Here is a 19,548-nt window from a genome sequence, read left to right as displayed (position 1 = left end):
CAAACGACTTGGTCCACTACTTTCAAATTTATTCTCACTCCAATTTTTAGGACATGGGCACAATGCAGATTAAATTCTGTTAGAATGTAATAATAGCTCCTAGGTAAGTCCCCAAACAGTCCTTGTTCTCCTCCATAGCCTCATATACCAGACTCCACTGTCTAAATTCTGTCCACATTTTGGTCTTCTAAGCTCCCATCAGAAAGGCCTGTTAAACTCTGCTTACAGCAGTACAGTTTCTCTAAGTCTATAGCTTCACTCCACACCAGTTCAATAACCAATAAATAGAATAACCATGCAAAAGACAAGGAAGAAAACAGAGGACATAAATTAAAATAGCTTAACATACACAGAATGCTTTAAGTAATAACAAAATACATAATCTTCAAGTAAACATGGGATGTTTTCCAGAAAAGACCATAAACTAAGCCACAATTAAATATCAAGAGATCTTAAATGATTTAGATAACGAAGACTATTTACTTTAAGCAAAAGAAAATGAAATTAGAACTCAATACCAAGGAAAACTAGAAAACCAAAAAATTAGTGGGGTAAAGAACAAACCACTGGGTAAATTAGAAACACTTAGAGATGAAAATAAACAACATATCACAACTCACCACACAGTAAAGTAAGTTCTAAGGAGGAAGTTCATAGCTACAAATACATACTAACAAATCAGAAAGATTTCAGAACAACTATCTAGCTTTATAACTTAAGAGACCCATAAAAAAGCAAGAACTAAATAAAAAGGCAGATATAATAGGGATTTGAACAGAAACATTTAAAATATAAAGTGTCAGAGATAAAATCAATAAAACCAAACTATGCTTGTAAAATACAACACCAAGATTGGGTAACTTTTATTTAGATGGTATTATAACATGGCTCTTATGTGCAGCCCAAAAGCCATGTAGTAAAAAGTCTGGTCTCCCAGCATTGCTCTGCTGTGAAGTGAGGAAACGTCCATAGGTGGGGTCTAATGGTATAACTTCAGATCACTGGGGAAACATTCTCTTTCCCTTGTCTCTCATGTCCACTGAGTACCAAACTTTGCTCTACCATATACACACAAATTCCACAATGTGCTGCCTAAACTAATAGTGAACCAGTCATGGACAAGAACCTCAAAGCTGTGAGTTGATATAAATCTTCTCTTTTTTATGAACAAATTACCTTTTGTTAAAGTAATGGAAATCTGACTGACACAGATGGACACAGAAACATATTCAAGTGACTGACAAAGAGTAAAGGTGAGAATATTAACACCAATTACTAGGAAATTAAAAGTATTATGTTCAAACATACACACAAAGAAGATAGGTAACCTAAAGGAAATGGATAAATGGAGTCCAGCTCCCTGTTCTTGTGGGGAGGAGAAAGGAATGAGGAAGTATTAGATAGAAATATAGACTAAGACAGAGAGAAAAGACAGAGACACAAAGGAAAGCTTCGGGAGGGCCCAGGGTCAATACAATGCCCAGTCGCCTAAGATTTATTCTAATAAGCTTTTTATACACTACCAAGGGGAGAGGCAAAAGACCTCCCTCTTTCAAGATCAAAGAACAACAGACAGCCAAGTGTAGACCCTTCCAAACACCTGGTACCCACGCCAGTGGCCAAATCATCCCATTATGCAGCCCTGCTGGGCAAAGCAAGCTCAGACTCTCCGACCTTGAGTAAGGGAGCCTCTGTGGGCCACCACAGATAAATGCCTAAGAAATACAATGCCTACCAAGGAAAAATCACAAAGATGAAGACTATCTGAAAAGACTCATAGCTAATAATAGGACTGAATTAGTATTCAAACTTTTCGAAGTAAAGCCCTAGACCTGGTGACTTCACAAATAAATTTTAACATACAGTTAAATGCTGCAGGCCTCAGGAATATATCATAAGAACTCAGCTGGTAATGGCAAAGTCACTACCTGGAGGGATCAGGGAATTCCTCCAGAATAAGCCAAATTCCAAGGAGTTTTTGGTGTTGTTTGGCTTGTTATATATCAGCTGTCTTCTGTTATGAAAATCATGTGTGCCTTCATAGCTTTCCCAGTTGACTTTTTCCTAAGAAGGGCTAAAAGTGTGGACTGATCACTCTCTGGACATACACATTCCAGGTATTTGGAGAACAGCCTCAGGAAAGGCTTTCTCTGGAATCAGATATCTCCCTTGGCCACTTTCAAGGACTAGCAGTAATAACAGTCCACATGCAAGTCTCCTGATTTAAGATAAATTCCACAAGGAGACACCACCTAGGTCAGATGGACATTAAGTAATAGCTTTACACAATTTAGCTTGGACCCTCCTTTCTTACAGCCTTACTAACTTTATAGACCTCTAACTCCTTACCTAACCACTTCTAGGAATATTTAGATTACCTTCTACGCTGACAGCTATGCTCAGCCAGAACCCCAGTTCAAGCCTCCTTGTAATTATCATCATTGGCAGCATCCAGCCAGGTCCATCCCCAGACAGAGAAAAGTACTTTATTAAAGATACCTCTGTACTCTCTAAGAACAGACTTAACCATCCAGGCTACCTGTTTAAGAAGGCCTGGCAGATGTGCCAATTAAGCTTAACTTCCTCCTTTCCCAAACCTTACCTCTAGTTCCAGATCTCCCTTTAACTATCACCAGAGGCATCTAGCTGTATACAGGTTGCCTAGCGACTGAGCACACATTCCCCCCACCCTGCAGAAAAGTGGCAGATAGCTTGGACAGATAGGAGCCTCAGGAAAAAAGACAGTTTTATTTTCTCCCATTGACCTAGCAACTTATAGATTCTTAACATTTTCTACTAATCACGTTTAAGACTATAGTTGAGCACGTAAGAGCCCTCTTCTTAGATATTACCTGAATTTAGCCTTTAGTTAATTCATTTCCCCATTGGTCACTTCCCTTTGGGGTTGCAAATGATAATTAATGGTTATTGCCTCCCTATGTGATTCTTATCACCCCTCCATTTGACCCTGGAGGCCTGGCTTTGCACTGCCAAGGGATTACTCCTTGTAAGTGTATATCTACCAGGACTTCCAGGGCACGGGAGGACAGAGAGAGAAAAGAGAATGGATGAATTAGATGGGTAAGAACTTGAGAGGAACAAACTGAGACGGGAGAGGAGATGATATGGAAAAGAACAAGATGGATGAGAACCTAGAGGGGGCAGAACTAAGACGAAGGAGTTAAGATACAACCTAGAGGGGACCGCAGATAAGTGTAGAGAGAAATCAGGCAAGAAAGGAGCTAAATATGAGAGCAGAATAGAAGCTTGTAACTGACTCAGAATAGTAAAGTATATGGACTAAGGAGTTTCCTGTACATAGATTCATTTCTTTATATCAAAGATTAATTATCAGCTGGTTGTAGATTCTTCCTGGACCCTGGGAGGGGACTATCGAGGGGCTGGACCCCCATAGTCCCCGATAGTTAAAGAAGAAATAACAAATTTCCTCAAAATATTCCAAAACCTCAAGCAGGGTAGAATACCCTAATGATCCAAAGCCAGATAAAGACACTATAAGAAAAACATTGACAAATATCACTATGAACATTTATGTGAAGATCCTCAACAAAATGTAGTCAATTAGTTACTCAACAGCACATTAAAAAGATGATAATTAAGTTGGATTTATTACTGGAATTTAAGTATCATTTGCCATTAGAAATGCTTCAAGTAATACAACACATTAACAGGATGAAGGAGAGAAAATGCATGATCATTGAAAGTTATACAGAACAAACATTTAACAAAATGAAACACCTTTCATCATCAAATAATTCAATAATCTAGGAGTATCTTTAAAATGTAATTATATTAAAGTCATATATGAAACATCCACAGAAAAACCACAAGAAATAGTGAAAAACTACAAGCTTTTCCTCTGAAATTATAAATTTAGCAAAGGTAATATCTTTGCCACTTCTGTTCACCATAATACTTGATTCCCTGTCAAAAATAATAGAAATTCTAGGAAGAAAAATAGAAATAACTAAACTGGAAAACAAAAACTGAAATTATCATTGTTAATGAACAATATAACCATGTATCAAAAATTTCAAAGACTACACAAACACACATGCACAGCCCCCAAAACCTGTTAGAACTAATAAATACAGTGAAGTAGCAACATAGAAATTAGACACATAAAATCAGTTGCAGTTCTACACATTAATAACAATCTAAGAAGAAAATTCTATTAAGATATGTGATATGATGGAAAAACTCAACTTTGTAAGGATACTGAGTGATTTGCAGATTTAATGTAATTTTTTTACTTGCTTATTTGTTTTGAGGTAGTTTCACGTAGCTCAGGCTGGCCCTTAACTCAATATGTAACTAAAGATGACCTTGAACTACTGATCCTCCTATCTTTACCTCCTCTGGATTGGAATTACAGATGTATACCATCTTGGCTTAATGGAATGTAAAAAAGAAATTCTCATTCTATACAAATGTCATATTTCTTTCACAGAAGCAGAAAAACTTACCTAAAAATTACATGTTAATGCCTTAACTTTCAGAACTTCAGAATGTTACTATATTTGGAAACAGGATCTCTAAATAGGCAAATAAATTAAAATAAAAATATCAGGGTGCTCCACAATCCAACATGACTAGTACCCTTGGAAGAAGAGATGAGGATGAAGACAATAAAGAGAAGGCATTTGAAGACAGTCCTCTACAAGCAACAGAGAAGCCTCGAGATAAACAGGTCATGCTGACACCTTGATTGTGAGACTTTAGTTCCCTGACCTGTAAAGACATAAATGTCTATTGACCAAGTCAGCTACTATAGGATTTTTTGTCATTGAAACTATAGAAAAATAATAACACCCATATATATTTTAAACCTCGCAAGAACTCTAGGCCTGAACGACTTCACTGGCAAATTCTACCAAGCCTTTAAGGAAGCAATTGATGGCAATTTTATATAGACTCCTCAAGAAAACAGAAGTGAAGAGAAAGCTTCTCATCTCATTGAGGATAACAGTACCCTAACTAAATCCAGACAAAGACATCATCAAACATGAACAGGTAAGTATTTGTTCTGTAAAGTTCAGAGAATATCAAAGACTTTTGGTTTTGAATGGATTTATTCCATATACAGCTAGCTAAGGTAAAAGAGTAAATACTGCATATGTGTATGCATGAGAAAGACAGAGATGGAGAAACATAATCAAGTCAGGTACATCCCGCAGAAATTGACTGGGAAAGCCCAATATACAGACAGCTGTAGTAGTTCCCTATTGGGAATGCTGGGCAACTTGGTCCAATGTAACCTAGTCACTATGCAAACCTATAACAAGGCAATCTATTAAATTACTGGGCTATCTACCCACACATATCCAACAGGAGTTAACAGGATGTATGTCACAATGATAAAACCCCAATACAAGATGCCATCTCACTCCTAACTGATGTTCATGGCATCTGCCTTTGTTGAAACCTGGGGAAGAACTGTATAACACATGCTATTTCTTTCTCTTGGTGAAATCTATCATCTATTTCTGAACTGGAAAAGAAGGGAGGAAATAAAAACTATTATATTTTAAAAAAAGGAATGCTGGGCAAAGCAGTGTCCCCTTGTAAAAGAATAAATAACAACAGGTAGAGAAAACATCAAACCAGGGCTCACAATCAACAGAAACTATGGAAGGTGAGATAGCTCAAGTCCCCAGTTGAGCTCTCTCCACGGCTGATCTTCCCATTGCTGAATTTCTCATGGTTTCTCTTCCCTACTGCAGTCACTTTCACATCATGCGATAAAACATCTACAGGAAATGGTTCATATTCTAGCTGCTCTCAAAGTTACATTGTTTTTGCTTGGGCTGTTTTGCTGTTCTCCTCTCCACTGTCATGGGGGTGGGGTGCAGCTTATCCAGACAAGAGTTCTCAGGGGACACTGTAAGACAAACATGCTTGAGTCTGAAAAGTAGATTGGGGCAACCTCACTTCTAGAGCCAGCTTCTCGTCAGCTCAAATGGCACAGGACAGTTCATCAGTACAATATCCATCACACTGTCTAGCATGATAGTAAAGGGTAGAGCCTCACAAAAATGCTGTCCAATCAAGGAACAGAGAATAACAGTAATAGAGCATGACCAAGTTGGTCTCATCTTAGGAATGCAATCAAGTTAAGCATTTTAAAAATCACCCTAAGTGGCCAACCTTGCTAACAGAAAAAGAAAAATATTACAGAAAGTATTTTAAATCTTCCAGACATCCCCAATGGCTGGTTTTTTAGACTAACTTACAAATAGGTTTCTTTGGGGGTTTCAAATCTGTTTTCGGTTGTTCTCCCAACTCTCCCTTCACCTCCCTGTTCTCCCTTCCAGGCTTCACCCTTTCACTACCATCCCCTTAAAACTTCATTTTTCCCTGACACACAGGTCTCTTTCTAGTTTCCTGGCCTTCACCCATATTTATTCCTACCTGGATATGCATTATTTTATAGCTTGAGGTTACAAACAAGAAAACAAATGGTGTTTGTCTTTCTAAACCTAGACTGCCTCACCTAAAAACAAATTCCACTCATTTTCTTGAAAATTTTGTAACTTTCTTCCTATATACCACATTTTCATGATCCATCTGTTGATGACCATCTAGGCAGATTCCATTTTCTTACTATTGTGAAAAGAGAAAAAGTGATCAGGATGTATAAGCACCTTTGTAGTGGGATGTAGAGTCTTTTGGGTATATGAACTGGAGGGAAAAATGGATCATATGACAGTACTTTTTTAAAAAGCCTCCACACTAATTTCTACAGTGGCTGCTCTACCTTAAACTCCCTCTAATAGTGTATAAGGGTTCTCTATCCTCAATTCGCTAGCATTCGTTATCATTTGTTTACTTGATGGTGGCCATTCTCCCAGGGATGAGATAGAAATGCAAAGTTGCTTTACTTTGCATTTCTCTAATTTTTACAGATGTTTAATAGTTTTAAACAGTTTTTGAGAACTTGAGACTTAAGTTTTGGGTCTATATTACCACCACTCACTCCCCCTCCAGCTCCTCCCATGCCCTGCTTCTTTCCCAAATTCATGACCTCTTCTTTATTATTTTTACACATACATATATAACCCATTGAGTCCACTCAATGTTGCTCTTATGAACATGTGTCTAGGACTGACCACTTGTGATTGAGCAACCTGCATGGAAGCTTGTCTCTGGAGGAAATTTGGTCTCTGTCTCTCTGCAGCCACTGACCATCTGAGCCTCTCATCTAGAAACGGGACCTCGTGGAATTCCCTCAACTATGTTGGTCTATCACCTGGTGGTGTCAATATGTCTCGTTCAAGCAACCACATTGCTGAGAGCTCGTGGTGATTTCCCTGCGTGTCCAGGGAGCTATCTAGCAGCAGGCATCCCGGTCCTCTGCTCTCACACTCTCTCTGCCTCCACTTCTGTAATGCTCCCTGAGCCTTCAGGGCAGGGGTGTGCTGCAGATACACCAGCTGGGGCTAGACACCCCTTAAACGGTTTTTAAAATATGTGTAGATCATTTGCCCATATATGAACTGGCAGCTTTGTTTCTCTGGTGTTTAATATTTTGCCGTGCTTTATATATTTCAGATATTAATACCTTGTCTGAAGTACAGCTGGCAAAGATTTTCTACCATTCTGTAGGCTGTATATTCTGTTATCAGAAGCTTTTTTAACTTCATGTAATCTTATTTGTCAACTTGGGGGATGTTCTTGTGATGTTAAGATTCTATTCAGAAATCTGTTGCATATATCTATGTTCTGAAGTATTTTCCCTTTGTTTTATTCAATGAAAGAGGGCCTAGGCCATTGTAAGCAGTATCACCCTGGGGCAATGGCCCTGGGTTATTTATCTAAGGGAGGGAGCTGAGGAAGCAGGATTCTTCCATGGTTTCAGCTTCAGTTCTTACCTCAGAGTTCCTTCCTTGGGCTCCTTCCTAGCTTCCCTCAGTGATGGACTATGGCCTAAACCCTTTCCTCCTGTATTGCTTTTGGTTGTGATGTTTATCACAACAACGATAAAGCAAACTAGGAAATCCACTGAACCATCTCAAGAACTCGTGTGTGTGTGTGTGTGTGTGTGTGTGTGTGTGTGTGTGTGTACTTACAGATATATACTTTCTTCTTAAGAATGCCTTAGGGGCTGGAGAGATGGCTTAAGATAGTTAAGAGCACTGGCTGCTCTTCCAGAGGTCCTGAGTTTAATTCCCAGCAACCACATGATGGCTCAAAACTATCTATAGTGGGATCTGATGCTCTTCTGGCATAAAGTTGTACATGCACATAGAGTACTCATACATAAAATAAATAAATCTTTTTTAAAAAGCCTTAGCTAGCCTTAAAGCTCTCCCAATAACCTCAGGCTGTACCCCCTCTCCAGGCTCCATATTCCAACCCACAACTTTGGCAGACTTTTGCTTTACCAGAGGCTAGGCCAATTCTAAGGTCCCAAGGTAAGAAACTGCCCACAGCCAGCTAATACTCCCTCAAGATCTCAAGGCCCAGCTAATGCCACTCCTGGGCACATACCCATAGGGGATGCTCTACCATACCACAAGGACACTTGCTCAACTATGTTCACAGTAGCATTATTTGTAATAATCAGAAACTGAAAACAACTTAGATGCTCATCAACCAAAGAATGGATAAAGAAAGTGTGGTATATTTACACAATGGAATATTTCTTAGCTGTTAAAAACAATGGAATCATGAAATTTCCTAGCAAATAGATGGAATTAGAAAAGATCATCCTAAGCGAGGTAATTAAGACCCAGAAAGACAAACATGGTATATACTCACTTATACGTCGATATTAGCCATAAAGTAAAGGATAACCATGCTATAATCCACAGATCCAAAGAAGCTAGGTAACAAGGAGGGCTCAAGGGGGGACACATGAATCTCACTGTGAAAGGGAAATAGAATAGACAACACAGGCTGATGGTGGGAGGGGTCTGGATGGGGGGCAGGCATAGGAATAGTAGGGATCAGGTGGAGGGGTGGGAGTAGTGGGACAGACAACAGGAATCTAGCTGTGGGGTGAGCTAGAAACATAGTGCAATGGAAACTCCCAGGAATCTATGAGGGAGATTGACGCTAAGATTCCTAGCAATGGGAGATAGAGTGAGTGAACTGGACATGTCCTGTAATTCAGGCAAGACATCCAGTGGAGGGATTGGGACCTCAACCCAGCCACATAACATTTGGCCTACAATTTATCCTGCCTACAAGATATGCTGGGGTAAAGGTGGCTTAGAAATTATGGGAGTGGCCAATCAATGACTGGTCCAGTTTGAGACTCATACCATGAGAGGGAGCCCACCCCTGAAACTCCCAGGATGCCAGAACCCAGAGGCGGGACAGACCAGAGACCTGAGATAGAACCAAACATGACTGGCAATTTTAAAAAAGTCAATGAAATGATTCCTAATGATATTCTGCTGTACTCATATACCATTGCCTAGCCCAATTGTCATTCATCAGAGAGGCTTCACCCAGCAACTGGTGGAAAGAGATGCAGAGACCCACAGCCAAACATTAGGTGGACCTCAGGGAATCCCAAGGAAGAAAAGGAGAAAGGATTATGGGAGCCTGAGGAGTCAAGGATATAACAAGAAAACCCACAGAATCAACTAACTTGGGCTCATAGACTGAACTGCCAACAAGAGAGTTTGCATGGGACTGACCTAGGCCCTCTGTACATATGTTACAGTTGTGTAGCTTGGTCTTCTTGTGGGACTTCTAACAGTGGGAACAGGAGCTGTCTCTGATTCTGTTACCTACTTTTGGGACCCTTTCGTCCTACTGGGTCACCTCGTCCAGCCTTAATAGGAGAGGAGGTGCCTAGTCTTACTGCAACCTGATATGCCATGGCTGGAAGTTGTCTGAAACACTGGTGTGGCTTGAGCATATAAGAGACCTCAAAGCCTGCCTCCACAGTAATACACTTCTGTAACATGAATCTTAGAAGGTCTATAAATAAAAGAAACCTGGAACCAGATATTAGGGTGAAAGCTGAACGATCAGAGAAGCAGAACAAGCCACAGCCAACCTCACCTCAACAACTCCTCAGCTGATCCTGTTTCTACAAATCCTCAAACTGAAAGACCACTTTCTGTTGTCTACAAGTCAAGATATAGGACATTCGGCTACTTCTCCAGCACCATGTCTGCCTGCACACCACCATGTCATACCATGATTATAATGGACTAAACCTCTGAAAATGTAAGCACCACAATTAAATGTTTTCCTTTATGAGAGTTGCCGTGATCACGATGTCTCTTCACAGCAATAGAAACGCTAAGATATATACATATATACATATATGCACATTCATATATGCATTGAGGCTTTTTTGAGACAGGGTTTCACTATGTTGTACTGGCTGGCTTGAACTCAGAGATCTGCCTGACTCTGCCTCCTGAGTGCTGAGATTAAAGATAAGCATTGCTGTGCCTGGCTGCATATATTTTTTTTAAGATTTTAACTTAAAGACTCTTATAACTGAGAGTCTCAGTTGAAGTGCTTAAAAGCCTCTAGTTCCTAGTCCTCATGCCTTAGATACCTCTCTGCTTCCTACCATCACTTCCTGGGATTAAAGGCGTGTGGCTTCCCAAGCAAAGACATGAGATCTCAAGTCCTGGGATTAAAGATATGTGCCACCATGCCTGGCCCTGTTTCCAGTGTGGCCTTGAACTCACAGAGATCCAGACAGATCTCTGACTCCTGAGTAATAGGATTAAGGGTATGTGCCACCACATCTGACCTCTATGTCTAATCTAGTGGCTGGCTCTATCCTCTGATTCCCAGATAAGTTTTATTTGTTAGAACACAAATAAAATATCACCACATACTTCTTCCAACAAGGTCATACCTACTCCAACAAAGCCACACCTCCTAATAGTGCCATTCCCTTTGGGGGCCATTTTCTTTCAAACCACCACAGTGTAGCTGAAAGTTTTCCTGTGTCCCACAGACCCAAGTAAACACACAGAGGCTTATATTAATTAAAACTGCTAGGCCTTTAGCTCAGGCTTCCTACTGACTAGCTCTTACACTTAAACTAACTCATTTCTGTTAATCTATATGTCATCACATGTTCCGTGGCTTTACCTGTGTATCATTACATGCTGCTCCTTGGATGGCAGACTGGTGTCTCCTGACTCAGCCTTCTTCTTCCCAGAATTCTCCTTGTCTGTTTATCCTGCCTGTACTTCCTGCCTGGCTACTGGCTAATCAGAGTTTTACTTATCAACCAATCAGAGCAACATATTCACAGCATACAGAGCAATGTCCACTGCACATCCCCCTTTCCTTTTTCTCCAAAAAGGAAGGTTTCAACTCCAACATAGCAAAATTACATATAACAAAACAGTTATCAAGCAAGAATTACAGTTATAATATCCAGTCTATTTATATTTGGCAAATTCAAAGAAAGTATTCTATTTATCTTATATTTGTGAGTCTAAAGTCTCATATTCAATTTATCTTTCATCATAACCAAGGAAAATTATAACTATCTAGTCTTAAACTACATCAAAGACCCCAGAAGGATACAATATTACCTAAGTAAACAGAAGAGTATTGAAAACAACTTCCAAAAATTCAGAATGACAGAGACAGCTGCCTGCTTGGAAGGTTATCCAAAGTTCTTAAGTTCTTCTATAACATTAGGGCATCCACTCTTCAGCCAACAGGCCTAGAGTCTCTCAGTTGCTCCTCTCTGTGTCCTGTAGAATATCTGGCAGTTTCTTCTCCAAAGCAGGAACCTGAAGGACATCTCATCTTGCAAAGTTCAGTGGTCATCTTCCTATGGGTCCTGCATGTCCAGTTGATACAACATTTTGTCAAGCAGTCCAGGCAAGAACAGTTCCTTGCCCAAATGGCTATTTTTTTCCAAAAAGAAGATGAACTCCATATGGAGTGTCTTTGATGCCCATCCTCCTCTTTGAAGTAAATTGGTGCTGCCAGGAGCAGATGTGTCTCATTGTCTAGAAAGTCTAAGTTTTTAAAACATTTTAACTGCCATATTCTGCAGGTCTTTGAAGTGTTTGAAGATTACCTACCTAATTGAACTAGTGCTGTGGATATTGCTCTGTATGCTGTGAATGTGTTGCTCTGATTGGTTGATAAATAAAATGTTGATTGGCCAGTAGCCAGGCAGGAAGTGTAGGTGGGATAAACAGACAAGGATAATTCTGGGAAGAGGAAGGCTGAGTCAGGAGATGCCAGTCCACCATCCAGGGAGGAGCATGTAATGGCACGAAGGTAAAGCCAGGGAACATGTGGCAATATATAGATTAACAGAAATAGGTATATAGATTAACAGAAATGGGTTAGTTTAAGAGATAGTCAGTAGGAAGCCTGAGCTAATGGCCGAGCAGTTTTAATTAATATAAGCCTCTATGTGTTTACTTGGATCTGTGGGACACAGGAAAACTTTCAGCTACACCACAGTATATATACACATACATATCCCAGAATTAATGAGTTCAAGAAAGTCATTAAAAACTACAAGGGCAATTTACAAGTCAGTCATATTTTTACATACTGGCAGTGAATGATCTATGAAGTTGGGAGGCCGAGGCAGGAGGATCTCAGTGAGCTCGAGGCCAGCCTGGTCTACAAAGGAAGTACCAGAACAGCCAGGATTGTTACACAGAGAAACACTGTCTCAAAAAACCAAAAAAAAAAAAAAAAAATCACACAACTCCCATTTATAATAACACCAAAACATGAAATATTTAAGATACAGACCTAAAAAGAATGTATAGAATCTGTATGATAAAATTTCAGAACAACTAAAACTTGATGAAAGAAATCAATGCAGATCTAAGAAGACTGAGAAATGAGTCTGTTGGGGGAAATAATGATTATTGAACTGGAATTTGACAATGCCGCCAGGCCCTCTGTGCTTCTTGTATACCACTAACAAGTAAAAGATTATTATATTGCCTGATGTGATAGATTGTAATTATCAAGGGAAAATGGGGATACCCTTATCCAATGGGAAAAAGCAGCATGGTCAATGACCCTCTCGGGTATGCGTAAGACAACTGAAGGCAATAGAAAACCACAGCCATGTGGATGGAGAGATGACTCCGGGGTTAATAGCACTGCCTGCTCTTCCAGAGGTCCTGAGTTCAGTTCCCAGCAACCATATGACAGCTCACAACTACCTAGAATGAGATCTGGTGCCCTCTTCTAGCATGCAGGCATACATGCAGGCAAAACACTATACATAAAAAATAAACAAATCTTAAAAATAAAGAAAACCACAGCCATCCAATTTAAGCAGAACTGCTAATTGATCAGATATTGAGGAATGAATGCTGTGATCATTTTATCAGACCAAAAAAAACCCCAGAAAACAAAAAACCCACAATCAAATGAGGTACTCACATAAGTGAAAAGCTTTGTTTGAAAGAAAAAAGAGTCATTATTGAGAGCAGATACGGCACAAATGAATATAACATGTGAGATTTTCTCCCTCTTCAATATGAATGTAAGATAAAATAAATCACCTTTCTCTTTTACAAGATAATAAAGGAACAGTAAGTTAGAGAAGACCAAGGAGGTAGAATTATTTCCTCTTCTGGGCAAAGAATATAAATGCCCTGTGTACAATTGAAAATTATTTCCATCATGAAACATGTTTATCATGTTTATACATTTTACATTTTGAAACAACCAATCAGTTTATACTGTTCATACAGTTCATACAATTATTTCAATGTTATTGAATTTTTATTTTCCTGATTTACAGTTAGATTGAAATATGTTTTCATTTTTCTCCTCTGTGTTGTGTCTATCAATGTCTTTAGCCCATTTTTTTATTGGTGGTCCTTTACTTGTCAATATAGAGTTCTCCATATCTTAAGGGCATTAACCTTTTGTTATGATAGCTCTGCTAGTCAACTCTTGGAGGAGTCTAATCTCATCTACACTGAAATTGAGGAGAGCACCTAGAAATGACTCACTTCTCTGGAAGATCTCTTGCTATATTGAGAATTTACCTTGCTATAACAGTTAGGTCACAACAGTCCTTGGTGGAAATAAATAAATTTCATGCCACACAAACATGAGTTGTTACTCCGAGTTCACAATAAAACAAAACAAGTCATGTCTGAGTGCTGGCAGAGCTAAAAACAACAGCTCCAGATACAGAGGAGGTAAGCGTGGGATTTTTCTATGGCTCACAACTCCTTCCCTTTCTTTTAAAACCACTGAACCGAGCTTGTGGACATATGCTGTTGTTAGAGTAGTGCAGATCTAAGGGTGTGTGTTTGCTTGAAAATTCAATCTAAGAGTATTACTAAAGACTCAGCCCCAAGGATATTTACCACAACATCTACATATCCAGCAAGAAATCAATAATATAGATTATGGTACAGTCATACAACGGAGTATCATTAATTATCCTAAAAGAAACTATGATGTGCATAGCTATTTGTTTTGAAAAAGATAGGTTTACAAAGGAATTTATTCATATCTTATAAACATACTTATATTACAAATTCTATTTTTGCCTAATATATAGAAAGCTATGATGAGCATCATTTGTGTCCTAATAATATATGCAATTTGCTAAACCCACTGAATTATCCTTTTGTTGAACTTATCCGATGGCTGAGACCAGGGCAGCTGAAGAATCAGAAGTCTAAGAAGACAAGACTGAGTCCTCTACAGAATGACAGGATTTGGAACACTACTTCACTTGGAGTGGCTCGTGGGAAGGAGAGAAACGGAGAACTGCATGTCTGGGAAGCAAGCACTTGGTCACAAGCAGTGTACTGTAAACATGAGAGGGCAGTGAGACAATACAGAATCCTAAGAAGTCAAGGGCACAAAGAGTCTGCACACACTCATGGACTCAACTCCACAGAGTTCCAACAAGGACTCATTAGAAGGCCTGGGAACACAGCAAGGATTGGAAAGGGTCATTTCCCACGTAGTACAGGCTTGGGAGAGGGAGATACTACCACTGTGGAAAATGCATAATGCCTGAGTAGAATCTAGCTCCCCAGAACAAAAGTTTTAACTATGGACTGAAATTCTGCCAATCTTATTGTAGCAAAGTGAAGACCTACTACAGGTATGAGAAAAGAACCCAACGAAGGCTGTACTCCAAGCAGATAGAAACGAAGCAGTGCTGGGCCCACTGTTAAATGGGCCAATACTGCTACAAATCTCTTTACCGAGTGGGGACAGGAAACCTTCTCCCACAGAACTGCCAAAGACACTAGGCAGAGAGGGATGCTATGAGAAGGTACAGTCACACACACACACACACACACACACACACACACAGAAATACAAATGGATTGAAGGGTAGAAAATGTTCTCATAAATATGAGGTGCTAGTGTTTTTATTTTTAAAGTATGTATGTATTGGTCATGAAACTGGAAAGGGGAAGAAGAGATCGTGAGGGGCAGATGAGGTAAGAGGACAGATACGGCATGAGAACCAAAGCAGGACTACTGGTGAAGGAGGAAGGGATCAGCAAGACGGGGTCAAGGGAAGAGGGAGGGCAACAGGGAAGGTGATATAAAAACAATATATTATGAGAATGCCTTAATTAAATCCATTTTTAATCCAAACTTTAAAAACTTAATTGAAAATAAAAGCAGTTTATATAAGAAAATAAAAACTAAAATCTTTAAAAAATTATTTTCACATTAAAAATCTACCACAGCTCTTTCTTTCTTTCTTGTTAAAAACATCTTTGTGCATACCCTTTGAGAACTTACTACCACCAATGGTGTAATACCATACCAGGACGCACTGGGGAGACAGTCTTTGATGGCCCTGCAGGCTCTGTGTCCACACTGTTCCACCTGTCTCTATTCGAGAAGTCACTGACATCACTCTCACTAGAAAAGAAACACACACGAGATTTAGAAAAACATACAACGTGTACATTTAGAAAAGAACCTCTACTGACCTCATTGTTCAATAGATAGCCACCTTCGTTTCATTTCAGCCATGTACTCCTAGTATTCCTGCTCTCATCACCTGTAACTGACTCCCTTCTAAGGTAATTCTAAACTTCCAAACCTTATCACAAACTTCATCTCCCCTCACAGTGAGCTTGCAAACCCTTTGGCCAATCCACCAATCATCCTCTCTTCTCTCTTAGCTAGGCAGAAGGATAGGAACCACTGGGATTCTGAACACCAATTGAGAAGCCATTTCTATGTTCTTAGACAATTTCTACCATCCATTCACTACAGCTCACTGCAACCATTCCCCTCATGTAGTCCTTAGCTAATTCTCTTCCTTCCTGAAAAGCAATAACCACTCCTAGAAAATATAAACCAGAACTTAACTCTCTGGAAACAAGTACTTAGATTACCAACCTTCCTCATCACTCCTTACTTGTTCAGAATTAATCAACTATGACTTGTCTGTTTTTCAACAACTCACTATCTATATATTCTTTCATATCCTGAAATATTCAATTTTCCCTCATCTGTCTAGCTAATAATTCCTCTAGGTTTTTTTTAACTTGCTGTATTGACTTCTTGTTCCCTTTCTGACTTCTTACTACTCAGTTTACTTAGTCTACGTACCTGGCTCTTGCCCTCTCATTTGCAGCCTCACTTAGAAAGCTCTCCCCATTTGCTGTCTGGACTTAATCTTCAATGTCTAGCAAACATTCTCCCTAAAATTATGATGACAAAGCCACTTCAAAATAAAGACTCCTTGTTGAACACATAAACTATTGCAGCTGCTTATTTTCCATCATGATCTCTACTGTTTTTTCACATGTACTCTTTGCTTGAACCATGTCTTTTTCTTTGGTTCTGTGGAAACATCTGATGTTTTCACTATTTTTCCTCACTTATTGGAACCCCTGTAAACATGTTATTAATGTTCATTCCCTAGCACTTTAAGCTATCCTCACCTTTCCTTTCAAGGCTGGGGGAGGGGATAGAAAATACAAATGGATGGATGGGCAGACAGTCAGAGGAATGAAACTAGAAATCTAATTGTGCTTCATTTTAATTTTAATAGGCCAAATAAAATATATGCTTAGCTTCATACACACTGAGTTCCCTAACTCCAGCCAGAACTATATTTTTAGTTTTAATTCTCCTCTCTCCAGCTTGCTGTCATCCCAACCCACATACATCATCTCATCTTGACACATCCTCCTCACCATTAGTAAGATATTTTTGTAAGCCCTTACTTTTCTCAAACGTCTCTCATCTTGAAATCCCCCTTTCGCCTGCTAGCTTTTCTATTTACCTAAATTCTAAATCCAGTAATAGTTATATATTTTTCAAAATGCTTGTGAGGAGCTGGAGAGATGGCTCGGCAGTTAAAAGTGCACACTGCTTTTGTAGGAACCCGAGTTTATTTCTTAGTACCCACAACCACCTCTACCTTCACCTCCAAAGGACCCGACACCTACGGTCTCCATGGGCACCTGTACACACATACACAGATGCACACACATATACATAATTAAAAGCTAAATATATCCTTTTTGTAAAGTTTGTGAAAAACTCCTCCCTATAAATAGCTGTAAGCCTTCTGCAGCACAGTATTTGGATTCTGACTATGTAATACTCACTATGCAACCACTTGCATTTCTACATCTATTTGCCTACTTAAGCTATGATCTGAGCAGCAAAGGTGGTATTTTGTATTTGAGTATAGAACTCACCAGACAATAGGGTCTAAAAATACTCAGAACTAACTTTATTTTTTTGTTCCTTTAATGAACTTCTGAATATTACACACATTTTACACAGATACACACATATAAAAATATTTACATTATTATACAATACTATTCTAGTGAGTACAGTTAATGTTATTGATAAATTCCTCTGGAAACATAGTCCAATCAAACAGATTTTGATTTAATATTTAGTACCTAAAATTGGGCATTTATAAACATAAAAACTCTCATTCTTATGGCCAGGTGTAGTGACACACACCTTTAATCCCAGTACTAGGGAGGCAAAGGAAGGCAGATCTCTGTGAGCTTAAGGCCAGCCTGGTCTACAAAGCAAATTCCAAGACAACCAGGGATAGTACACAGGTGAAAGTCTGCCTTGAAAAACAAACAAACAAACAAACAACAACAACAACTCCCATGTCTTTCTTTAGTTTTGTTTTTGAAATAGAAATTTACTTCTTTCTGGTTCTTCAAATTTTTTCAGACACAGTACTAAGAATTCACCATTCTAGTTGTAGCATTGATTAAAAAATATAATTTTCTTTCTGAAAACAGATCAACTATTTAACAAATCTGAATATGCCCTGAGTTTTATGCTACTTCAAGGACACTCTCCCCTTCGGGAGCACTATACACATTTTCAAACACTTCATATGCTATGGGATGGTCTTTCTGTATGCTGTGAATATGTGTTGCTACCATTGGTTAATAAAGAAGCTGCTTTGGCCTATAGCAAGACAGGTTATAGCCTGGCAGGAAATCCAAGCAAAGATACAGGAAGAAGAAAGGTGGAGTCGAGGGAGCCACTGAGAGCCACTAGGGGAGCAAGATATAAGAGAATACAGGTAATGCCAGCAGATACGTGGCGATACATAGATTAATAGAAATGGGTTAATGTGATTCACCCACCCTGCACTGTTTGGGAATGGGTAAGGCTCCTATCTCTGGACTGGTCAGCCCAGTTCTCTAGCCCCTAGGCCCTGGGAGCACATTCCGTGCCCCTGCCCCACAACCGGTGCAGCCCCAGAGACTAGGCAGCAGCCTCCCCCCAACCCCATCCCCTTGCCAACCATCCCCTACTGCACCAGTGACCACCAGAGCCACACCCACTCCTGGACTGATGGGGAAGAAGAGCAACCAGAGGAGCCAGAGGCCCCACCTGCACCAATGGGAAGAAGAGCGACCTGGAGCCCCACCTGTTCAGATTAAAAGAAGAAATGGGTGGACGGCAGTGTAAGAACACATTCAACAACATAAAGAACAGTACAGCACCACCAGAACCTAGTGATCCTACAACAGGAAGTCCTGAACATCCCAAAGCAGATGATCCAGAAGAAAACAACACTAAAAACAACTACGTGAAGATGATAGAGGCCCTAGAAGAGGAAATGAAAAATTCCCTTAAAGAAATGGAGGAAAAGACAAACAAAAACATGGAGGAAATCAAAAAATCTCTTAAAGAAAGTCAAGAAACCCAAGAGAAACAATCAAAGAGGCAAAGGAAACAGTTCAAGACTTGAAAATTTGAAATAGAGGCAATAAAGAAAATACAAACAAATTCAGGAAAAGGAAAATCTGAGTAAATGAACAGAAACTACAGAGACAAGAATAACTAACAAAATACAAGAAACAGAATCTCAGGCATTGAGGATACAATAGAGGAAATAGATTCATTGGTCAAAAAAAAACATTAAATCCAGCAAATTTTTAACACAAAATATCCAGGAAATCTGGAACACCATGAAAAGACCACACCTAAGAATAAAAGGGATAGAAGAAGGAAAAGAATTCCAGCTCAAAGGCACAGAAAATATATTCAATAAATTATAGAAGAAAACTTTCAGAAGCTAAAGAAAGACATGTCTATGAAAGGACA

At 39.3% G+C, this 19,548-nt stretch overlaps 1 protein-coding gene across 1 annotated transcript in view; it reads right to left on the bottom strand.

Annotated features, from left to right (window-relative positions):
* Ptpn20 (protein tyrosine phosphatase non-receptor type 20) overlaps positions 1 to 19,548 on the bottom strand; it is an 89,124-nt gene that overhangs the window by 29,742 nt on the left and 39,834 nt on the right. Inside the window, exons 4-5 of the mRNA XM_059274132.1 lie at positions 15,758 to 15,855; positions 13,140 to 13,160 (exon numbers count right to left, since the gene is read on the bottom strand). Coding sequence (XP_059130115.1) covers positions 13,140 to 13,160; positions 15,758 to 15,855 — 119 coding nt within the window. The remainder of the gene's footprint in view (positions 1 to 13,139; positions 13,161 to 15,757; positions 15,856 to 19,548) is intronic.

This window comes from Peromyscus eremicus, chromosome 9 (genome assembly GCF_949786415.1).
Source record: "Peromyscus eremicus chromosome 9, PerEre_H2_v1, whole genome shotgun sequence".
In the NCBI taxonomy this organism is placed as follows: domain Eukaryota; kingdom Metazoa; phylum Chordata; class Mammalia; order Rodentia; family Cricetidae; genus Peromyscus; species Peromyscus eremicus.
Note: the sequence above shows the minus strand (reverse complement) of the source record. Positions and strands in the feature narration are given on the sequence as shown.